Raw genomic sequence first — 18,771 nt, 5'->3', positions numbered from 1 at the left:
CCCCCAGAGACCATCCTCCACCCTGAATGGAGTGAGAACCCTCCCCAAAACCCCCAGAGACCCCCAGAGATCATCCTCTACCCTGAATGGAGGTGAGACTGCTCCCAAAAACCTCCAGAGACCCCAGAGACCCCCAGAGATCCCCAGAGACCATTCTCCTTCCTGAATGGAGTGGGACCCCTCCCCAGAAACCTCTGAGGCCCCAGAGATCCCCAGAGACCATCCTCCACCCTGAACGGAGGTGAGACCACTCCCAAAATCCCCCACGGGACCCCACAGATCCCTCTGGGCCCCTCAGACCCCCAGGGACCACCCAGGACCCTTTTCCAGACCCCCTGAGATGGCTCAGATCCACGTCATACCCCTGAGACTCCCCACCCCCTCCCCTGGGACCCCAAAAACCCCTCTGGGATGCCTTTGGGACCTCTCCCCGCCCCAGATCTCCTCGGACCCCTCTGATCCCCCACAGCTCCTGGGGTCCCCAAAGACCCCTCTGGTCCCCCATAGGACCTCCCCAGACTCCACTCAGACCCCTCCAGCACACTCTTGGGACCCCCAGGACCCCCCCAGACCCCCCCCAGCCCCCTGTGTGTGACCCCCCCGCTCTCTGCAGGGTCGCATCTCCTGCCCAACCCAGTGCTGCCGCCGCGGGGGGGGTCAAGCCCCTACAACACCCTCCTGGCCGAGGGGGGGGGCTTCACCCCCGCCTCCCCCCCCGCCTTCACCACCCCAGGTGGGTATGGGGGGGCACGACCCCCCCCAGACTTGCCCCAAACCCTTGGGACTGCATGGGACCCTCCCCAAATCCTCCCTCAGCCCCCCCCCCAGGTGGGTTCAGGGGGGGTTTGCAGGGGTCCTGGGTGCTCCCACCCTGAACAACCTGGGTTCAGCCCCCGGGGGGGCAGCTGGACCCCCAAAATCCCCCATGCCCCCCTGGATCCCCCCACAGCCCCCGCCCCTGGTGGGGGGGGAATGGGGGTGTTGAGGCCATTCTGGATGCTGCATCTCCCCCAGTTTCATCCCCTGGGTTTCCCACTTCCCCCAACTTCCCCCCACCACATGGGCCCCCCAAAAACTCCTCCACATACCCAAGGAGGGGGACAGGGAGGTCCTGACCCCACACAGCCCCCCCCGGGACCCCCAAATTCCCCCCAGTCTCCCCAGATGTCCCACCTGTGGGGTGAGGGGGTGCTGGGAATTGGGGCAGATCGGAGGGGGAATTGGGGGGTCCGGGGTGAGACAGCTCCCACCCTAAGTGCTGCCTCTGTCCCCAGGGAGCTTCCGTGACACCAGTAAGTGCTGCCCCATGACTCCCCCGTGCCCCTCCTTGTGCCTCCCCAGACCCTCCATTGGCCCCCTACATCCCCCACGAAATCCCCCCTCCCCCCCAGACCCTCTGAAACCCCCTATGGCCCTCCAGACCCACTCAGTGACACCCCCAACCCCCCTTTAGCCCCCAAATCCCTCAACTGATGCCCCAAACCCACTCCAATCCCCCAGACCCCCCCACTGACCCCCCAAACCTTTCATAGCACCCTCAACTCCCCCTATATCTCCCCAGCCCTACAGAATGACCCCACCAGACCTCCCCACTAACCCCCAAAGCCCCCACTGACCCCCCAAGCCCCGCAATGACCCCCCAGACAAAACCAATGACTCCCCCACTGACCCCCCAATGACCCCCCCGGACCCCATCACTGACCCTCCAAGCCCCCCAGTGACCCCTCCAGACTCCCCGAGCCCCCCACTGACCTCCCCAAAACGCCCCCCCGAACCCCCAAGGTCAGCAATGACCCCTCCGATACCCCCCAGACCCCCCCACGGACCCCCCTTCCCTGCAGTGACACCCCCTCCCCCCACTGACCCCCCTGTCCCCGCAGAGCCCCCCCGGGAGCCCCCGGAGCCGCTGCCCCTCAACGGCAACTTCAACAACAGCTACAGCCTACGGGGGGGCCCCGAGGGGGGGCCCGGGGGGGTGGCCCCGGGCCGGGGGGGTTGCCCGGGGGGGCCCCCCCCGGACGCAGCGGCGTTGGAGAAGATGATAATCTCGGAGCTGGTGCACAACAACTTGCGGGGAGGGGGCTCCACGCACGGAGGGGGGCCCCCCCCGCCCCCGCCGCCCCCCCCACCGCCCCCCCCACCCCCCGCTGAGCCCCCCCTGGCGCTCCCGAGCTGGGGCTGCTCTACCAGGAGCTGGCGCGGGGGGGGCCGGGTGGGCTGGGGCCCCCCCCCGACCCCCCCCGTGACCCCCGGCATCCCCCCTTACCGCGGGACTACCCCGACAGCAGCCCCGAGGGGCCCCTGCCCCCCGCGCCCCCCTACCTGGGGGGGCCCCCCCGCGCGCCCCCCCCCAACCGCCGGCACAGCCCCGAGACCTTTGGGGGGCCCGAGGGGGGCGCGGGGGGCGCCGAGCCCGACGGGCAGATGCAGTTGGTGACCAGCCTGTGAGACCCCTGGGCGGGGGGGCATGCGAGACCCCCCCTCATGCCAGGGGCTGGGGACGCGTGGGGGGCATGAGGTTGCTGCGGGACCCCCCCCTCGCCAGGGGGTCTGGCCTCGCACAGGAACATGGCCGGGGGGACGTGGGGGGCCGGGCATGCACGGGGACCCCCCCTCGATTGAGGCTCCAGGGGTGCACGGGGGTCTGGCCCCGAGCAAAGACCCTTCCTTGCACCGGGGTCTGGCCTCACACCGGGGTCTGGCCCCAAGCTGCGACCTCCTCATGCAAGGGCTGTCCTCACGGGGGGGGGTGGCCTCACACGAGGGTCCGGTGGCACTCGGGGACCCCTGCCTGGCATGAGGAGCTGGCCCCCAGCAATGAGCCAGCCTTGCACGAGGACTTGGCCATGGCCAGAGGGGATGGCACAGTCCCAGGCCGTGGCCTTGCATGAGGAGCCGTGGACGTGCCAGGCCACGGTGTCACACCAGGAGCCACGGGTGTGCCACGCCACAGTGACACATGAGGAGCCACGGGTGTGCCACGCCATGGTGACACATGAGGAGCTGCAGGTGTGCCAGGCCGCGATGTCACACTGGGAGCCACGGGTGTGCAAGGCCGCGGTGTCACATGAGCGAGGCCGCAGTGTCACACGAGGACCTGGCTTTGCACGAGGGCCTTGCACAAGGAGTCGGCAGCGTGGCAGCCTTGCTCGAGGATCCAACCAGTGTCACCTGAGGATCCATCTGGCGGCACATGTGGGGACCTCGCCCAAGGATCCATGTGGCGCCACATGTGGGGACCTCGCCCAAGGATCCATCTGGCGCCACATGTGGGGACCTCTCTTGGGGACCTCACTCGCCTGTGTCCCCACTCGCACCAGGACCTTGCACCAGGACCTCGCACCAAGACTTTGCACCCAGACCTTGCATGGGTCGCCCCCCTCGTGCCCCCGCCCCGGCATGGGGGCATTTTGGGGGGATCCCTCAGCCACATTCTGGGGGCCCCCCCCAAAAGCCATCCCAGGGGGGCCCCCACGGCCTCGGCAGCACTGAGCTGGCAGGTGGGGCACTGACACCCCCCCAAACTGAGGGGTCCCCCCACAGCAGGGACCCCCCTGAAATGGGGACCCCCCCACAAAGAGACACATTTTCCTTGTAATATAGATGTAAATGGACCAGCCCTCCCCCCCCCTGCCTGGGAAACTGAGGCATAGGGGGTCCCCCCAAAACTGCCCCCCCTCTCCAGGGGCCCCCCCAACCCCAGCGGGGTCCCCTCGGAAGCACAACCCCCCCAGCCGGGAGGGCCTCGCCACGCTGTACATAGGGATGGGGGGGCCCCCAAAATCGGGGTGGGGGGCAATGGGGACCCGTTAACAGTTCTGCAAACCCCACCCCAAAACTGATGGGACCGTACAAACTGGGAACAACCCCCAGGGCTTGGGGATCCTTCCTGGGATGTTGAGACCCGCCCACGTTTTGGGGACCTCCCCCCAGGTACCAGGGACCCCCAAGTTCTGGGGATCCACAGTGAACTTGGGGACCCCCCAGGACTGAGGGTCCCCCATACTTTGGAGACCCCCCAGAGCTTGGGCACCCCCTCCCGGAGTCTGAGGACCCCCCCAGGATATTGGGGACCCCCCCAAATTTGGGGACCACCCCATTATTTGGAGTCTCCTTACTTTGGGGGCCCCCTGTGTTTTGGGGGCCCCCTGTGTTTTGGGGACCCTCAGGGTATCAGGGACCCTCCCCGGGTTTTGGGGACCCCCCCCAGCCCCCCTCAGGGGTTTTGGGGACACAGGGGGAGGTCCAGCCCCTCCCCAAGTTTTGGGGTTCCCCTCCCCCCCCCCTTAGCATGGGGGGACCCCAAAACTTCCTCGGGGACCCAAATTTGGGGGTGCAGAGGGGAAACCCCCTCCCTCCCCACCCCTGGATTGTGGGGTCCCTCTCCCCCCCCGGGTTTGGGGGGTCCCTCCCCTCTCCCCCTTACCCCAAATTCTGCCAAACCAACTTTGGGTCGAGTGCGTCAAACCAACGAAACCGGAGCCGGAGGGGACGCGGGGCCACCAAGGGCCACTGAGGTCACTGTGGGGTCACCCAGGGCCACCAACAGGACCTTCAAGGGGCCACCACAGGGTCAGTGTGGCCACAAAGGGAACAGCCAGGGCCATCAAGGGTCACCAAGGGCCACCGGACAGTCACCACAGGGTCACCAGGGCCACCATGGGGTTGGCCAGAGGGCCGCCACAAGGCCACCGCAGGGCCAGAGGGCCGCCACAAGGCCACCGCAGGGCCACTGGGGCCAGCACAGGAAGAGCCAGGAGGTGGCCGGGGCCACCAAAGGGGCACCAAGGGCCACCACAGGGAGTCAGGGGATGGCCGCCACCACCGTGGGGGACAGCCAGGGCCACCAAGGGCCACCACTAGGATGGACTGGGCCACCACACGAAGAGCCAGGGGACAGCCATGGCCACCAAGGGGCCACCAGCACCATGGTGGCCACTTCTGAGGCCACTACGGCCACCACAGAGGTGATTAGGGCCACCAAAGGGACCAGAGGAGAGCCAGGGCCACCAGGGCCATGGAGGGGGTGGCCAGGGTTGCCATGGGGACAGTCAGGGCCACCATGGGGTTGGTCAGGGCCACCACGGGGTCAGGGCCACCGTGGGAACGGTCACGGACAGGAACCAATAAAGGTGACACCAGTTCTTGGAGCCACCACCTGTGTCTGGGGGGGGCATGGGGACACCGGTGGGGGGACAGGGACATCGGGGGGGCACAGGGACATTGTGGGGGGCACAGGGACATCGGGGGGGACAAGGACATCGGGGGGCACAGGGACACTGGGGGGGACAGGAACATCAGGGGGGCACAGGGACACTTGAGGGGGACAGGGACTTGGGGGGGACAGGTACATCGGGGGGACAGGGACACCGGGGGGGACAGGGTCATCGGGGGGACACAGGGACACTTGAGGGGGCACAGGGACAGCGGGGGGGGGGGACACAGGGACACTTGAGGGGGCACAGGGACATTGAGGGGAACAGGGACATTGAGGGGGACAGGGACATCAGGGGGGCACAGGGACATCGGGGGGCACAGGGACAGCGGAGGGGGCACAGGGACACTTGGAGGGGCACAGGGACATTGTGGGGGGCACAGGGAGACCAGGCACCGGGACACCGGGGGGCTCTGGACCTGTGGCCCCCTGGTCCCCCCCCGTTAATCCCGCCCCGCCCCCACTACCGGGCCGAGCCCAGTCCCCGCAGAGGGGGCGGAGCCTCCGGCTCAGGTCCCGCCCCATGCCCCGCCCCGCCACCCCCCCCCGCGCCGGCCCCGCCCCCGGGCGCGCGCTGCGCACCGTGACCTGCCCGATCGTGGTGACACTGGGGACACCCGCGACCCCCGCGCCCGGTACGGGATCCCCGGGCTGGGACACCCCCGGGACCCCCGGACCCCAAACTCCGCTCCAACCCCGGCACCCCCTGACCGGGACCCCCCCATTGGGACCACGCCCCCCGAGACCCCCGGGCGGGGACCCACCCCCCAAACCCCCCCGGAACCCCAACCGGGACCCCCCTGGGGACCCCCCGTAACCCGGGACCCCCGACAGAGACCCCCCCTCTCCCCGCTCCGGGACTCCCCCCACAACAAGGAGCCCCCCCTAACCGGGACCCCCCCCACAACCGGGCCCCCCAATCCCCCCCCGCGGGCAGAAGGGCCCCCCCCTCCCGATGCCCACCAGTAACCGCCCCTCCCCCCCAGGTGCCCCCCCGGGGCTCCCCCCGCTGCCGTTCCCGCCGCCCCCGCCCTTCCTGCGCCCCCCGCCCCCCCCCGGGAGCGGCCCCGGGCCCCCCCCGCGGGTGAGTGACGGGAATGGGGGGGACATCGGGACCCCCGGGATTGGGGAATCTGGGGGGGGTCCCGGAGCCCTGGGTCCTTCCTGGGGGAGTTTGGGGGGCTGGGGAGGAGACCCCCGGCTCATTTGGGGGGGTCCCGAACTCCTGGGTCCCTTTTGGGGCAGGGGGGGATTCTGGGGGTTCCCGGACCCGTTGGGGGGGTTTGTGGGGCTGCGGGGGGGTCCAGAACTGCTCAGTCCCTTTCAAGGGAGGGGCTTTGGACGGGGGGGGGTCCCGGAGCCCTGGGTCCTTCCTGGGGGGATTTTGTGGGGCTGGGGGGGTCTCGGGGCTCTGGTTTCCCGTTTGGAGGGGGTCCCGGACCCCGGGGTCCCTTTGCAGGGGTTTAGGGAGGAATTTGGGCGGTCTCGGCCCCCAAATCTGGGGGGTCAGGATTTTGGGGGCTGACGCTGCCCCCCAGCCCCCCCCGTGCCCCCCGGGGCCGTGGCCGCCGTTTCCTTCGGTGCCTTCGTGGTGGGGGCGGCGCTGGCGGGGGGGCTCTGGCTCGTGCACGGCCGGACAGGTGAGGGAGCCCCCCCAGAATCATCCCTGTCCCCCCAAATTAATCTCCTCAACGAAATCCCCCTCCCCAAATCATCCCCAACCCCCAAAAGACCCCCCCAACAATCCCCCACCCCAAATAATTCCCCTCCCCAAGATATCCCCCTCCCTAAAACGATCCAATCCCCCAAATACCCCCCAAATTAACCCCCATCCCAAAATAATCCCCATCCCAAAGGAATCCCCCCGAAATAATCCCCAGCCCTCCAAAGAATCCCGCTCCCCAAAATCCCCCCCCGAACCCCATCCCTGGGCCCTGCCCCTCCCCCAGACCCCCCAGTGCTGGGACCCCCCCCAAAACTCCCCCTTTGCCCCCCTCCAACACCCCAGGATCCCCAAACCCCCCTTAACCCCTCAAATTCACCCCCCCAATTCCCATTTAACCGAGACCCCCCCAAAATCCTCCGAGCCCCTCCCCCACCCCCCCAATTTGGGGTGGGACCCCCCTGATCTCTGCCCCTCCCCCCCCACAGCCCCCCGCCCCCCCCCCCCGGCCCCAGCGCTGCCCCCCAAGCCCGGGGGGGGCCAGGTACTGGGGGGACTGGGGGGACTGGAAAGGGATACTGGGAGCACTGGGGGGAACTGGGAGGGACATGGGGGATACTGGGAGGGACATGGGGGATACTGGGAGTACTGGAAGGGGGGAACTGGAGGGGCAGGGGGGAACTGGGAGCACTGGGGGCGCACTGGGAGCACTGGGGGGGGGAACTGGGAGCACTGGGGGAGCACTGGGAGCACTGGGGGGATCTTGAGGGAACTGGGAGGGGATACTGGGGGGGACTGGGAGGGATGTGAGGGTATTGTGGGGGGTCACTGGGAAGGGATCCTGGGAGTACTGGGGCGAACTGGTCATACTGGGGATACTGGGAGAGACACATGGGAAACTGGGAGCACTGAGGGGGGGGCACTGGGAGCACTGGGGGCACACTGGGAGCACTGGTGGGGATAGAGGCCCCCGGGAGTGACAGGGACCTGGGGGTTTTGGGGACCCCGTTGGGCCAGGCTGGGGTGTGGGGGAGGGGTGTGGGTTGGGTCTGTCCCTGTCCCTGTCACTGTCACTGTCCCTGTCGCTGTCACTGTCACTGTCACTGTCGGTGTTACTGTCCCTGTCACTGTCACTGTCACTCTCGCTGTCCCTGTCACTGTCACTGTCACTGTCACTCCCACTCTCACTGTCGGTGTCACTGTCCCTGTCCCTGTCCCTGTCCCTGTCCCTCTCGCTGTCACTGTCTCTGTGACTCTCGCTGTCACTGTCTCTGTCACTCTCGCTGTCCCTGTGTCTGTCACTCTCACTGTCCCTGTCCCTGTCACTCTCACTGTCCCTGTCACTCTCGCTGTCCCTGTCCCTGTCACTCTCGCTGTCCCTGTCTCTGTCCCTGTCACTCTCACTGTCGCTGTCACTGTCACTGTCATTGTCCCTGTCCCTGTCACTCTCACTGTCACTCTCGCTGTCCCTGTCCCTGTCACTGTCACTGTCACTCTCGCTGTCCCTGTCCCTGTCACTCTCACTGTCGCTGTCACTGTCCCTGTCATTGTCCCTGTCCCTGTCACTCTCACTGTCGGTGTTACTGTCCCTGTCACTCTCACTGTCACTGTCACTGTCACTGTCCCTGTCACTCTTGCTGTCCCTGTCGCTGTCACTCTCGCTGTCCCTGTCACTGTCACTCTCGCTGTCCCTGTCGCTGTGACTGTCACTCTCTGTCGCTGTCCCTGTCACTGTTGGGTGACAGGCGGTGATTGGCAGCTCTGAGCGCTCGGGCTGAGAAATTCCTGAGGGAAAAGGAAATTGCGGCAGCGGGAGACGGCGGCCAGAGCTCCTCCAGCCCCGAGTCCTCGCTCAGCTGCTCAGGCCTCACCCCAGCAGTGCTTTCCAGGGAGGGAAGAGCCGCAGCCCGGGGTAATTCCCATGGCAGGGGGGAGACAGAACGGGCAGACGGGGATATTAATTAATCAGAACTTCTGCCGTCCGTAACCAATGGGCGCTGACGCCTTCGCTCATTAAAATGTCCCAACTGTGCAAAGCTTTGCTGATGGGGGAGCGGGGAGTGGTCTTTGGGGACCCCCGGCCTTTGGGGGAACCCCGCCTTTGGGGGAACCCCCGGCCTTTGGGGACCCCCGGCCTTTGGGGGAGCCCTGGCTCCTGCTCTGTGCCGAGAACAAAACCCCAAACGCCTCTCCTCAAGGTGCGGCTTGGCTTCATCCCCCATCGCTGCGCTCCGGGTGGGCTCCGGGCGCTCTCCGGGCTGGGAACGGCCAAAGCAGCCCCAGGATTTGGGGTTCGGTGGGAGGAGCACATTGGGGGCTGCAGGGTGTCCCACGGGAGGCGACCGGGAGGTTCCAGGGGTCCCGTGACAGAGGGCTGGAGGCTCCAGGGGGTCCCTGCTGAGAAGATAAGGGGGGTTCAGGGTGTGCAGGAGACTCCCAGCGCCAGAGAAAAGCGGCTGCCGAGGGTCCCCGTGCCCGGGAACGGGCGGGTCAGGGGGTCCCGGTTCAGGATAAGGGGGTACAGGGGGGTCCCGGTGGCAGAGAAGGGAGTGCAGGGGGTCTCCGTGCCCAGGAATGGGGGTTCGGGAGGGTCCCCGTGCCCGGGAATGGGAATTCAGGGGGGTCCCGGTGCCGGGGGTCCCTCTGTCCCCTCGGTGTCCCCCAGGAGCCGCCGGAGCGCCCCCAGACCCAGCTCCGCCCGGCCCCGCCCCTGTTCGCGGTTGGCCAATGGCAGCCGGCGGTGTCCGTGACGTCATCGGTCGCTGGGCAGATTGCGGAGGCGCCGCTTGGGAGGCGCGAAAGTGACGGAGGGACGCGGCGGGAGCGGGGCCGGGGAATCCCTGGGAATTCCCCCGGGACCCCCCGGGATCGCCCCTGGATAGCCTCAGTCCCCGTCCATCCCGTTCCCGGGATCCCTCAATCCCGGCGGCTCCCGTTCCCAGCGCACCCTGAATCCCTCACCTGGACACCCCCCTGCATCCTCCCCACCCCGTTCCCCCCCAGCTGTCAATCAAACCCTCCCTGCTTAGGGCACCCGAAAACCGCGGGGACGCCCCCGACCCCTCTCCACCTGCCCAGCCAGGGAGGAGCTGGACTCGAGCAACTGAGACACGTGATGGGATATCCACTGCTCCCAGAGCCCCCTCCCAGTGCTCCCAGCGCCTCACCTCAGTGCTCCCTGTTCTCTTCAGAGCACCCGGTAGAACTCCCTGGTTCCCCTGAGTGCTCCCAGTTCCAACCAGTGCTCCCACTAGGACTCCCTGGTTCCCGTCCCTGCTCCCATTTCCAAACAGTGCTCCCAGCTGACTCTCAGTTCACTCCTGGTGGACTCAGTGTTGCTCCCTGCAGCGCCATCCCAGTCTCACCCCTTGTCTCTCCCAGTGCTCCCAGTGCCATCACTTGTCACTCCCAGCCTGACTTCAGTGCTCCTAGTTCACTCCCAGTGCTCCCAGTTCACTCCCAGAGCTCCCAGGGTCACCCCCTGGCTCCCCCCACATCTTTTCAGTCTCTCTGGAGTCTTGGGCTCACCCCAAACTGACTCCGGCTCTTTCGGATTCATCAAAGACAGAGCAAAGGGGAATTTCTGGGGAAGCTGCAGAACCCCTGTCAGCACCGGAATTCCCAATGTTTCACCCACTGTCCCAAAGCAACACCTACATCTGGCCCTTCCCACCTAAACCCGGCTCTTCCCACCTAAACCCGGCTCTTCCCACCTAAACCTGGTTCTTTCCACCTAAACCTGGTTCTCCCCACCTGAACTTGGCTCTTCCCACCTAAACCCAGCTCTTCCCACCTAAACCTGGCTTTTCCCATCAACGACTCTGGGAAATTGTGAGTGCCAAGGACCCGAAGTCCCGTACATGGCACCAAAACAGAGACACAAAACTTCCTGCAGAGCCCAAGCGCCAAATCCTGCGTCTGCTTTGGCTGTTCCCAACCTGGAGAACACCCCGAGATCACCCAGAGCACAGACATGGGGGACGAGGACACCCCAAGCCCCTCAGAGCCCCTGGGTGGAGGGGGGGGGCTGAGGACTCCAAGGCCCCCAGGAGATGCTGCAGGGACCCCCTACCCCGCTGGGATCCCCCAAGTTCAAACCCCCACATGGCTCCCCCTGAATTTTCTTGACCAGTGGATATTGACTGATTTTTTCCTGGTTTTCCTTTGTTTCCAGGAGAGGTTTCTGTCCATTTTAGGGTGTAGCCCCTAGGGGGGCTTCATCTGCCCGAGATGTACCTGAAAACACCTCAATAAATACAACAGCTTTTTATTCCCTTAATGTTGTCTGGCCTCTGTTTTTAGGTAGCCCCAGAAAATGCGTCAGGTGAATGCAATGCTTATTTTTAAAAACCCATTGGCCAATGGAACCGCATGAGGCTTTTTCTGTAGGAAGAAGAACTGGAAAGCAACCAGCCCAGCTGTGCCAAATTTTACCAGTTCAGGGGTGACTTTGGGGTTGCCAACCACCAGGGACCACCACAGAGACCCCGAGGACTGAAGAATGCGTGCGGAAAGGGAAAATACATTAATGATCTTGGGCAAACCCTTCAACCAGCTCTTTGGGTCTGCCCCACCAGTTTCCAAAGGGTTCAAATCTTCTCTAAATGCCAATGATATCATACAGTTGTTGGTGTTGCTGATATGCCTGTTCTATTTAGCATTCAGAGATAAGGGAAGATTGACTTGGATAACCACCCTGACACCTACCCCAGAAAGTAGGGATGCTGCCACAGAACCTGACACTGCCCTTGAAACATGAACTTTAAGGGATTTAGAGATTTTAGAGGAGGTAAGATTTTTGTTAGAGATAAGCCTTACAGAGTTAATTGAAATAAATGAGTAGGCCTTAATGAAGTTAAGAGTTAGTACATAACTAATGATTGCTTGTCAACACAATGTTTAGTTAGCTGGGTTTACAATGAAGAATATAGAAACTGACAAATAGCTTTTAGGAACATAAGACAATTGTGGGCCTCCTCTGTTCCGAAACCAATTGAAGACAGGGAATGGGAATTCTACCAAGGTTCATTTGTCATATTTGCATTGAAAAGGTAGAAAGGTCAGAATGAGGAAGACTTAATTTACTTCCTCATTTTGGGACCCCTCCCCAGGAAAGGGACCAGCAACCCATTTCAAGGAACAAACTACGCATGCTTAATAGCTTTTGAAGTTATTAGCATACGAAGCGAGGAATGGGATGTACCAAAATGATGAATATGTCTTTGTATTTTGGGTATTCAATTCTTGTGTGGATAAAAGGACTCTGTAATCATTTGAAAGGCATGGTGTGTATTTGGGAGCTATCCCACATGCTGCCCAGCATCACAATAAGCATACACTTTCTAACTTTAAACTGTTACAGAGTTTTTCTCGGTCACCGTTGGATATCGGTACTAGATCAATACCCATATTTCTTTAATAAATCATTACATTTAGGTAGGAATGCTTGGCTCCTCCCACTGGGTAGCAGCTGTCGGAACCCAAGGTGTCCCTCAGACACTCTTGGATGTTCTGGGCCCAGGGCAGAAGCCTCTGAGACCCTGGCAGGTGGCCAGGGACCCCTGTGGTCTTGAGCTTGACCCATGGAACAATTTACCAACCTTACAGGAAGAACAAGAAATCACAAAAGTTTAGATATTATAGTAGAAGTAGTCACAAAGTGAAAGGTAGGATTTTTGAGTGCTGTACAGGGGGGTTTTAGGCCTTGTACAGGGGGGTCTGAGTTTTGTACATGGGGGTCAGAAGTTCTAAGATGGAGGGATTTGGGCGTGCCCTGTCCTCCTTCTTTCTTCTTCCTATTCTCCATGTTCTTGGTGATGTTGGCACTCACAGATTGGTTTAGAGTAGAAAGTCACTGTTCAACATAGGTAGTAGGCATTGGGGAAAAACTATAAACACCTAATACGTAATGTGTGATATAAAAGATGGCACCAGCCCCTCGGGGGGGGGAGACGGGAGACAGCCAGAGACGGGGACAGACAGAGTCAGGGACAATGTCAGGGAGTCTGTGTGCCTTGAGATAACATGCAATAAACTGCCTTGAGACCGGACGACTGAAGACTACTGAGTCTTTCTTTGAAGGCACGGGTTGGAGGAGAGACTTTACCACCATCCGGAGTCACCCCAAGCCGGGGAAGGCTCCGGCAAGCAGCCACAGGGCATGCAAGGCCTCCCTGACACTCTGTTGCCTAAGATAAGAAATGCCTAGTCATGATGACTGGACCAAAAGACCTCTCTTCCATCTCAGACCCTTGTTATCTCTCTGTGTAAGGCCATAGGTCATATTCACCTTGACCCTTACTATTGGACTGTTTCCCAAAACCCATGTACTCTATATAAACCACTGTCTCTGCCCAATTTGGCAGAAGAGCTGTCCCTGACACCCTTTGCAGAGGCTGCCAATAAAGACACATCTGTGGAACCACACACAGCTCTTCTCTCTCATCCCTGCGTCTGCCGAGCCACTTAGCAAGCAAAGAGCTGAAATCGCTAAAGAGCTGAATTCACCAAAGAGCTGATCTCACTTAAACAGCTAAGCTGCTTGCTAAGCTTGTCTGAGGCTGGGAGCCTGCCCGGGGCACCTGGGCAGTTTGTGCTTAGCAGGACTTCGTGACAGCCGGGGTCAGACAGACCTTGAGAACTCAGACCACAATACCCCTGGGTGGAGTATCTCACAGTGGGATGATGTAATTTTATCAGTCATGCAGTGAGACTCAATGGCCCATTAACAGAAGATATCTCCCCCGAGGGAGGATTGGATGTGGACGAGATAAACTGCCCAATTAACAGAAGATAACTGCCCCACCTCTATCAGATGGGAAATAGAATACACACATATTACAATCCAGGACAGTCCTGTATTCCCTGTCCCATTCCCAGTCCCTGTCCCCATTATTGATCTCATTCCTAGTCTTTGTCTATGGCAGCAGCTCTGGCCATAGAGAGCAGGCACAGACTTTCTCAGGATTTTTCCTGAGAGAAGCTGTGAGAGAAGAGAATCAAAACAATTATCTCTCCTCATTGTTGTGCCCATGTGGAATGTGTTCTGAATATTGTTTACCCGAGGTGATTGCTTGATTGGATTCTGGTGATGGTGTTTTGATTCTATGACCAATTGGATCAACAGCTGTGTTGGGTATCTCAGGAGAGAGAGTCATGGGTTTTCTAGTTGGGAGTTAGTGAGAGCTCTTGCTACTGTAACATAGTGTAATATAAGTATAGTAGAATATGCTATAAGATGATATAATAATAAAGCAATCAATCAGCCTTCTGAACCATGGAGTCAATGCTAATTATTACCCAGCTAGGGGGCCTGTGGCAACACCTGTCTTGTTTTTCCAGTCACATTCCCAATCCAGATCCCATATTCCCAGTCCCTGTCCCCATTTCTGGTCCCTGTCCCTATTCCCAGTCCCGTACCCTGTTCATGTCCCATATTCTCAGTCCCAGTCTCCATTCCTAGTCCGGTTCCCAGTCCCTGTCCCCATTTACATTTCCAATCCCAGTCCCTGCCCCAGTTACTGGTCCCTGTCTCCATTCCCGGTCCCAGTCCCCAGCCCAGTCCCAATCCCAATCCCTGTCTCCATTCCCTGTTCCTTACCCATTCCCCTTCCCATTCTTGGTCCCTGTCCCCATTCTTGGTCACTGTCCCCATTTCTGGGTCCTGTCATTTTCCTGGTGCCATTCCCAGTTTCTGTCCTATATTCCCAGTCCCTGTCCCCATTCCTGGTCCCATTCATTGTCCCTGTCACATATTTCCAGTCCCATTCCACGTCATGGATTCTTGGTCCCTATCACATATTTCCAGTCCCATTCCCAGTCCCAATCCTGCAGACCCACTCCCTCTCCCAATTTCCGGCCCCTGTCCCCATTCCTGGTCCTATTTCCTGTCTCCATCCACATTCCCTGTCCCAATTCCTGGTCCTGCTCCCAGTCCTCGTGCCCTCTCACCGGACACCACCACCATCGCTCTGGCTCCTTGCATTCCCCCCATCCATGGTGGCTGCAATTCCCAATTAAATTCACAAATAAATTCCCAATTAAATTCCTAATTAATCCCTTAAGGGTCTTTTCCCAGTGCTGCCCAGAGCCAGCGGGAACTCACCCTCACTTCCCAGAATTCCTCCTCCAGTGCCAGGACAAGGATGTGTGACCATTCTAAATCTCCAATGGGATTTGTGCCCATTCCTGTATACCAGTGGGACCTGTCCCCATTCCCGCTTTCCAATGGGATCTGTGCCCATTCCTGTATACCAGTGGGACCTGTCCCCATTCCCGCTTTCCAACGGGATCTGGGCCCATTCCTGGTCTCCAACGTGATCCATGCCCATTCCCAATCTCCAATGTGATCCATGACCATTCTTGGGATTATCCCAAATCTTCAAGGTTATCCCAAATCCTCCATCCCCTCTGGATCATCACAACTTTTCCATCCCTGCCCTCTTTTCCCCTTTACCATCATTTTCTCCCATTTTCCATCCTTTTCCCCCCTTTCTGCCTCTTCCTCTTGGAAAAACGGGTGGAAAAAAGCAGGAAAATATCAGAACAACCTGGGAGTGAGAAATTAAAATAATTTAAACAATTAATTAAAACCGGAGAAAAAAGAAGGGGGAAAAAGGTCACCAAATCCCACCAAAGGCCAGAGATAGTTTTTAAATTTGCTGTCAAAATAGAGATGGAATTTGGCCCCAAAATTCCCCCCAAATATAGGGAAAAACCCAAGGCAGAGCAGCTCCATTCACCATGAATCTCACCGAATTCCAGAAGAACTGAGGAAGAGGAGGAGGGGGAAAATATTGAAGAATTGGGAGAAAAGAGTGAGAAAAAAGAAATTGAATGAACTGGGGAAAAAAACGGTAAAAAGGGGACAAAAGGGGGGAAAAGGGGGGAAAGAGGGAGAAATGGGGAAAATGGAAAAATGGGGGTAAAGAGGGATAAAAGGGGGAATGACAGGAAAAAGAAAGGGAAAATGAAAAAAGAGGCGGGAAAAAGGGGGAAAAGGAAAAATGGAGAAAAAGGAAACAAGGAGAAAAAGAAAAGAAAAAAGGAAAAATAGGGAGAAAAAAGAGAAAAAGAGGGGAAAGGAGAAAAACAAAGAAAAAAAAATAGGGGAACAAGAGGAAAAAAACAGGGAAAAAGTGAAAAATGCAACATGGGCAGGAAATAGTGGGGATAAAGTAGAATTTGAGTTTGGGACATGCTGAGAACTGGGAATTTCCACCTCGTTGCTTCCCCCAGTAATTCTGTGGACGGAAAGGAAAACCATGGAAGTGAATTTCAAAAAGACAGGAATTGTCTCTTCCCTTGGGAATGTCAGTTCCAGCTCTCCAGCCATGTTGATGATGTGGAAGAGCGTGAAATTGTAGATGATGTGGTGGCCATTATTCCAGGTGTAGAGCACCCTCTCCCGTGGGTTGCAGTCCAGCGTGGAAATGTGGGAATACTGATTATAGAAGGGGATATCCATGTACTCGTAGCTGGAAGTGTTTGTGTGATAGGCGAAACAAATCTTGACGCTGGCCAGGTGGGAATTGGTGATGTAGAGAATCTTGCAAATCATGAAGGATTCACCTGCACTCTGTTTGGGGTATCCTGTATCCCAACTCCACAGCACTTCCAAAGTTCCCGCTATCCACGATGTCCCTGGCCCGTGTCATCTGCATGGTGACAAGGACGATCTTGGTGAGCTGCTGCGTGAGGTTGACAAGCCGCCTGCCGTTGGCCCAGTATTTGTCACAGGGGCTCATGAAGAAATACTTGAGAAGATGCCACATCTTCTCCTCCTCCTCCTGCTCCTCCTCCTCCGGTACCGGCACTGCCATCAGGATGAGCCCAGGGCCGCCTCAGCCGTTCCATACCATAGGCCTCAGTTTAGCAGCTGCCCAGTCTCTGGGGACACCCAGCGGTGTCACCTTCATCCTCTGTGCCCCTTGCTCAGCATCACCCACTGGTCCATGTGCTCCTTAGCCTAAGTGTCACCCCCTGTCCCAGTGTCTACCTAGTCCCAGCGTCACCCCTGTGTCGGTGTCCCCCTTGCTCGGTCTCACCCCCTGGTCTGTGTCCCTCCTTGTCCAGTTGCAATGCGAGATGTAAGCAGCAGTATGTATTCTATCACCATCTGTTGAAAGTAGGTGGAGCAGGGTTCTTTATCTCTTCCATGACCCATCCGTAGTAACTCCAGAGGGAGATATCTTCTGTTAATGGGCCAGCTGTTAAAACCAGGTGGGGCAGTTTTCTTTACCTCTTCCACAACCCATCCCCTGTCCAGGGAAATATCTTCTGTTAATGGGCCATGGAGTGTCACTGCCTGACTGCTAAAATGACATCATCCCATTGTGAGATGCCCCACCCAGGGGGAGGAGCCAAGCATTCCTACCTAAATATAATCTGAGACTTGGAACACCAGAGCAGCATCTCCCACTGGATTCCCAGAGGAGCAGCCTTTTTATCCACTGGATTCCTACAGAAAGACCAGGCCCATCTACACTACCACTAGACCTTCAGAGGAAAACTACACTCTCCTACAGGATCACTGCTTCAACAGAACCACATCTGTCACTCCAGGAAGACAGGTGAGGAGGAAATCACTGTCCCTTTCCCCTTCTCTCCTGCTCCACCACCCAGCCCAGCACGGCCCCTGGCTGCAGGACAACCCTGCTGCCGACGCCATCCTGCCGAGGACGAATTGAGGGTATCTCCTTCCCCTGCCCTGTGGCACAGAGGCAAAACCCATCCTCTCCTTGTCCTTCCTCCCCCAGACAAGGAGCTGAGACTGGAGACCAAGGAGGACAAATTCCCACCTCAGAACCTCATGGAAGAGAACATTTTGAGTGGCTCCACAGCATGGGAATCCAAATGGGGAGGAAAAGCCCCGGAGATCCCGCAGGAGGAGGGGCTGCAGAAACAGACCACGGGGATCTGAGGAGGAAAGACCCACCCTGGGCCATGCAGATGGCTGGAGCTCGGAGCTGGGGGTCCATGACAAGCTCCAGGATGAGGAAAATCCTCACAAGTGCTTGAAGTGTGGGAAGAGCTTCAGGTGGAGATCCTACCTTATCTTCCACTGGAGAATCCACAGAGTGGAACAGCCATACGAATGTGGGGAGTGTGGGAAGAGCTTCAGGACAAGCTCTGAACTGACCAAACACAAGTGGAGCCACACAGGGGAATGGCCCTACAAATGTGACATGTGTGGGAAGAGCTTCTGCGAGCGTGCCAGCCTGATCAAGCATCTGAGGAGCCAGATGCTGGGGGAACGGCCCTACGTGTGTGAGGAGTGTGGGAAGAGCTTCATCCAGAGCTCCCACCTGATTGTCCACATGAGGAGCCACAAGGGACAGAGGCCCTATGGGTGTGGGGAGTGTGGGAAGAGCTTCAGCCACAGCTCCCGCCTGATTGCCCACCTGAGGAGCCATGCAGGGAAGAGGCTCTATGAGTGTGAGCAATGCAAGAAGAAGTTCCTGACCAGTGCCTACCTCCACCTGCACCAGTGGATTTACAAAGAGGAGATGCTCTTCTGCTGCCCTGACTGTGGGAAGGGCTTTAACCAAAACTCCAACCTCATCAGGCATCATCGCATCCACACTCGGGAGAGGTCCTACAAGTGTCCCCAGTGTGGAAAGAGCTTCTCACAGGGTTCAACCTTGACCAGACACCAACGGAGCCACCGGTAAGGGAAGCCCTGAGAGTATCCCAAGTGCAGGAATATCTTTGTGCGCTGCTCCAACTCCATCCCCCATGGGAGCATCTGCTCTGAATGATCCCAACTGACCCCCGGTGGGCAGAGCCTCGGTGATCCTTGGTGCTGCTGATCCGTGTTGGGAAGACATCCTCTTGGCTCCCCGTGGTCACCTGAATTCATCCACAGATCATCATGAGAAATCCATTGTGGAGA

At 59.4% G+C, this 18,771-nt stretch overlaps 2 protein-coding genes and 1 long non-coding RNA gene across 5 annotated transcripts in view; all 3 read left to right on the top strand.

The window, feature by feature from the left end:
- LOC128802072 (adhesion G protein-coupled receptor L1-like) overlaps positions 1-4,687 on the top strand; it is a 44,833-nt gene extending 40,146 nt beyond the window's left edge. For all 3 annotated transcript variants that reach the window (XM_053968265.1, XM_053968266.1, XM_053968264.1), the window contains 3 exons: positions 614-733; positions 1,275-1,292; positions 1,881-4,687. In XM_053968265.1, coding sequence (XP_053824240.1) covers positions 614-733; positions 1,275-1,292; positions 1,881-2,437 — 695 coding nt within the window. In that variant the 3' untranslated portion in view covers positions 2,438-4,687. The remainder of the gene's footprint in view (positions 1-613; positions 734-1,274; positions 1,293-1,880) is intronic.
- Positions 4,688-5,801: 1,114 nt separating this feature from the next.
- LOC128802123 (uncharacterized) lies at positions 5,802-8,877 on the top strand. Its single transcript, XR_008435343.1, has 3 exons — positions 5,802-5,850; positions 6,202-6,299; positions 8,638-8,877. It is a non-coding gene; the product is annotated as an uncharacterized LOC128802123 (long non-coding RNA).
- A 9,187-nt stretch (positions 8,878-18,064) lies between these two features.
- LOC128802036 (zinc finger protein 436-like) lies at positions 18,065-18,550 on the top strand. Its single transcript, XM_053968233.1, has one exon. The coding sequence runs from the start codon at positions 18,065-18,067 to the stop codon at positions 18,548-18,550; it is 486 nt and encodes a 161-aa protein (XP_053824208.1).
- The last annotated feature ends 221 nt before the right edge of the window (positions 18,551-18,771 follow it).

This window comes from Vidua chalybeata, chromosome 33 (genome assembly GCF_026979565.1).
Source record: "Vidua chalybeata isolate OUT-0048 chromosome 33, bVidCha1 merged haplotype, whole genome shotgun sequence".
NCBI classification, from domain to species: domain Eukaryota; kingdom Metazoa; phylum Chordata; class Aves; order Passeriformes; family Viduidae; genus Vidua; species Vidua chalybeata.
The sequence above is the reverse complement of the archived record's forward strand: the minus strand, read 5'-3'. Positions and strand labels throughout refer to the sequence as shown.